The 2,131-nt window shown below is 66.1% G+C and overlaps 1 protein-coding gene across 1 annotated transcript in view; it reads left to right on the forward strand.

Annotated features, from left to right (window-relative positions):
* The window catches only part of FLNA (filamin A), a 23,870-nt gene that overhangs the window by 2,074 nt on the left and 19,665 nt on the right, over window positions 1-2,131 (forward strand). The window contains 2 exon segments of the mRNA XM_077769618.1: window positions 1,620-1,868; window positions 1,972-2,071. Coding sequence (XP_077625744.1) covers window positions 1,620-1,868; window positions 1,972-2,071 — 349 coding nt within the window.

Here is a 2,131-nt window from a genome sequence, read left to right on the forward strand (position 1 = left end):
AAGGGGGTTGAGGAAGGCTTAGGCCAGCCTCCTATTGACCAAGGGGAGGGCCCAGCCCTACCTACTAAGGCTGATGAGCTTGGCCTTGTGTGTCCCCCTCCTAAGTCACAGCAGGACTTGAGGTGGGGGCTTGGTGGGAAGCCCTGGCTAATCCTGTGCTCTTGGTCTTCTCCGAACCTTCCATTCATCCCCAGCCTGAAGCCCCTCCTCCACCACATCCACTTGGTGTTTGGGGACAGAATAAGGCAGGGGTGCAGAGCTAGGACACCTCAGTCTGGGAGCGGGGAGGCGGCTTCGCTTTGCGCAGCTCAGCTGGTTCTCGAGGCCTGCCTGCTGGATGCAGAGGCGGCCACCGCTGGCCCTTTTCGTGTGTCCATCCCCTTCCCACCCTCCAGCTGACTCATCAGACAAGTATTCTCTCTTCATTTTGATGGGGGTGCAGGACTCCCGTGGCTCGCAGGGAGCCCTCCTCTTTTCAGGGCCCCACCCCTTCGGAAGCTGAGACCCAGAAGTGCCTTGGGTGGGGCCCAGAGCCTGGAGGGGTTGCTATGGTGACAGGGTGCTGGGTGCCCGCCCTAACCACTTCCCCTGTGGTGAGTTTGGCAGCCACCCGCCTGAGGCCCAGGGCCCCGTTAGGTGGTGAGGAGGGCAGGCGGCCGCCAGCGAGCCCTGCTGAGGCAGCAGCAGGAGGCAGGGGCCCCCCCCGCTGCTTCTGCCACCCCACCTCCCAGGCTGGGCCCTGGCTGCCCCACCCAGGCTCGCTAGCTCTGCCCTTCTCCTCCTCGGGCTGGGTGAAGGGGTCCTTGGTGTGTGTCCTGGCCACCACCCTCGATGGCAGGCCACCTCTGCTGGGCCCCAGTGAGTCAGGCCCATGCAACCCAGGCACTGCTCTTGTGTCCTCCGCACTCCCTCCCGGGCCTGCTCTCAGTTTGGGTCTGTGGGGGGGGGTGGGAGGGGCACTGAGGAAGTGGGGGTAGGGCTCACATCCTCCACACAAAGGGTCCTTGCCCAACAGCTCCACTTCCCCTGTCCTGCATGGCCCTCGGCCCACCCAACCATTCTGAGGCAACGGTTTTCTTTCCCAACTGGCCCACTGGCCAGCTTTCCCCTGCCTCAGCCTCAGCCACGGCCCCCGCCCCGTGCCAGGGTCGGCTCAGGGGGTCTCTCGCATCCAGGCCCCCTGGGGCCAGGCTGCTGCTCCTGCCCCGATTCCTTGGAGATCTGGAAGGCGGGCGGCTGCAAAGTGCCATCAGGAGAAGGGCTCTTTTAGAGGCCTCCCCGGGCCCTGCCTGCAGCTTGGGTCTGCCGTCCATCCTTCCTCTGGGCCCCTACGCCCAAAGGGCTCCCAGCAACACCCTTCATCGCGCTGTAACCACGCCGCGTGTCCGCGGGCGTCTCCTCGTCCCCAGAAGTCCCTCTCTCCTTCAGCCCGTACAGGGACCCTGGGCAGAGAGGGCACGACTCCCAGTCCATGCCCTGGGGGAGCTCTCCTTCCGTCCTATTCCCCCTCCCCCCGCCCCGTGATGCCTGTGAGCGCCTGGTGCCGTGTGTGCGAGCGCACAGGGATGCCCGAGCTCGGCCACCTGCCCGCTCAGTGCCGCCACTCGCCTCCCTCACAGACAGCAAGGCCATCGTGGATGGGAACCTGAAGCTGATCTTAGGCCTCATCTGGACCCTGATCCTGCACTACTCCATCTCCATGCCCATGTGGGATGAGGAGGAGGATGAGGAAGCCAAGAAGCAGACGCCCAAGCAGCGGCTCCTGGGCTGGATTCAGAATAAGCTGCCGCAGCTGCCCATCACCAACTTCAGCCGGGACTGGCAGAGCGGGAGGGCCCTGGGCGCCCTTGTCGACAGCTGTGCCCCAGGTGAGGGGCGAGGGTGCTCGGGGCAGGGCGCTGAGGTGGAGGGGGCTGCCCCCGTGGGGGCGCCCGTGGGCTCCTCCCCTCACCTTCCAGCCTTGCACCACAGGCCTGTGTCCTGACTGGGACTCCTGGGACGCCAGCAAGCCCGTGAACAACGCGCGGGAAGCCATGCAGCAGGCCGATGACTGGCTGGGCATCCCTCAGGTGCGCCCCTGCCTGGCCGGGGTGGAGGGTGGGGAGGCGTGTGGGGGTCGGGGTCCCAGCGG

Source organism: Crocuta crocuta, unplaced genomic scaffold (assembly GCF_008692635.1).
Source record: "Crocuta crocuta isolate KB4526 unplaced genomic scaffold, BGI_CrCroc_1.0 scaffold978, whole genome shotgun sequence".
NCBI classification, from domain to species: domain Eukaryota; kingdom Metazoa; phylum Chordata; class Mammalia; order Carnivora; family Hyaenidae; genus Crocuta; species Crocuta crocuta.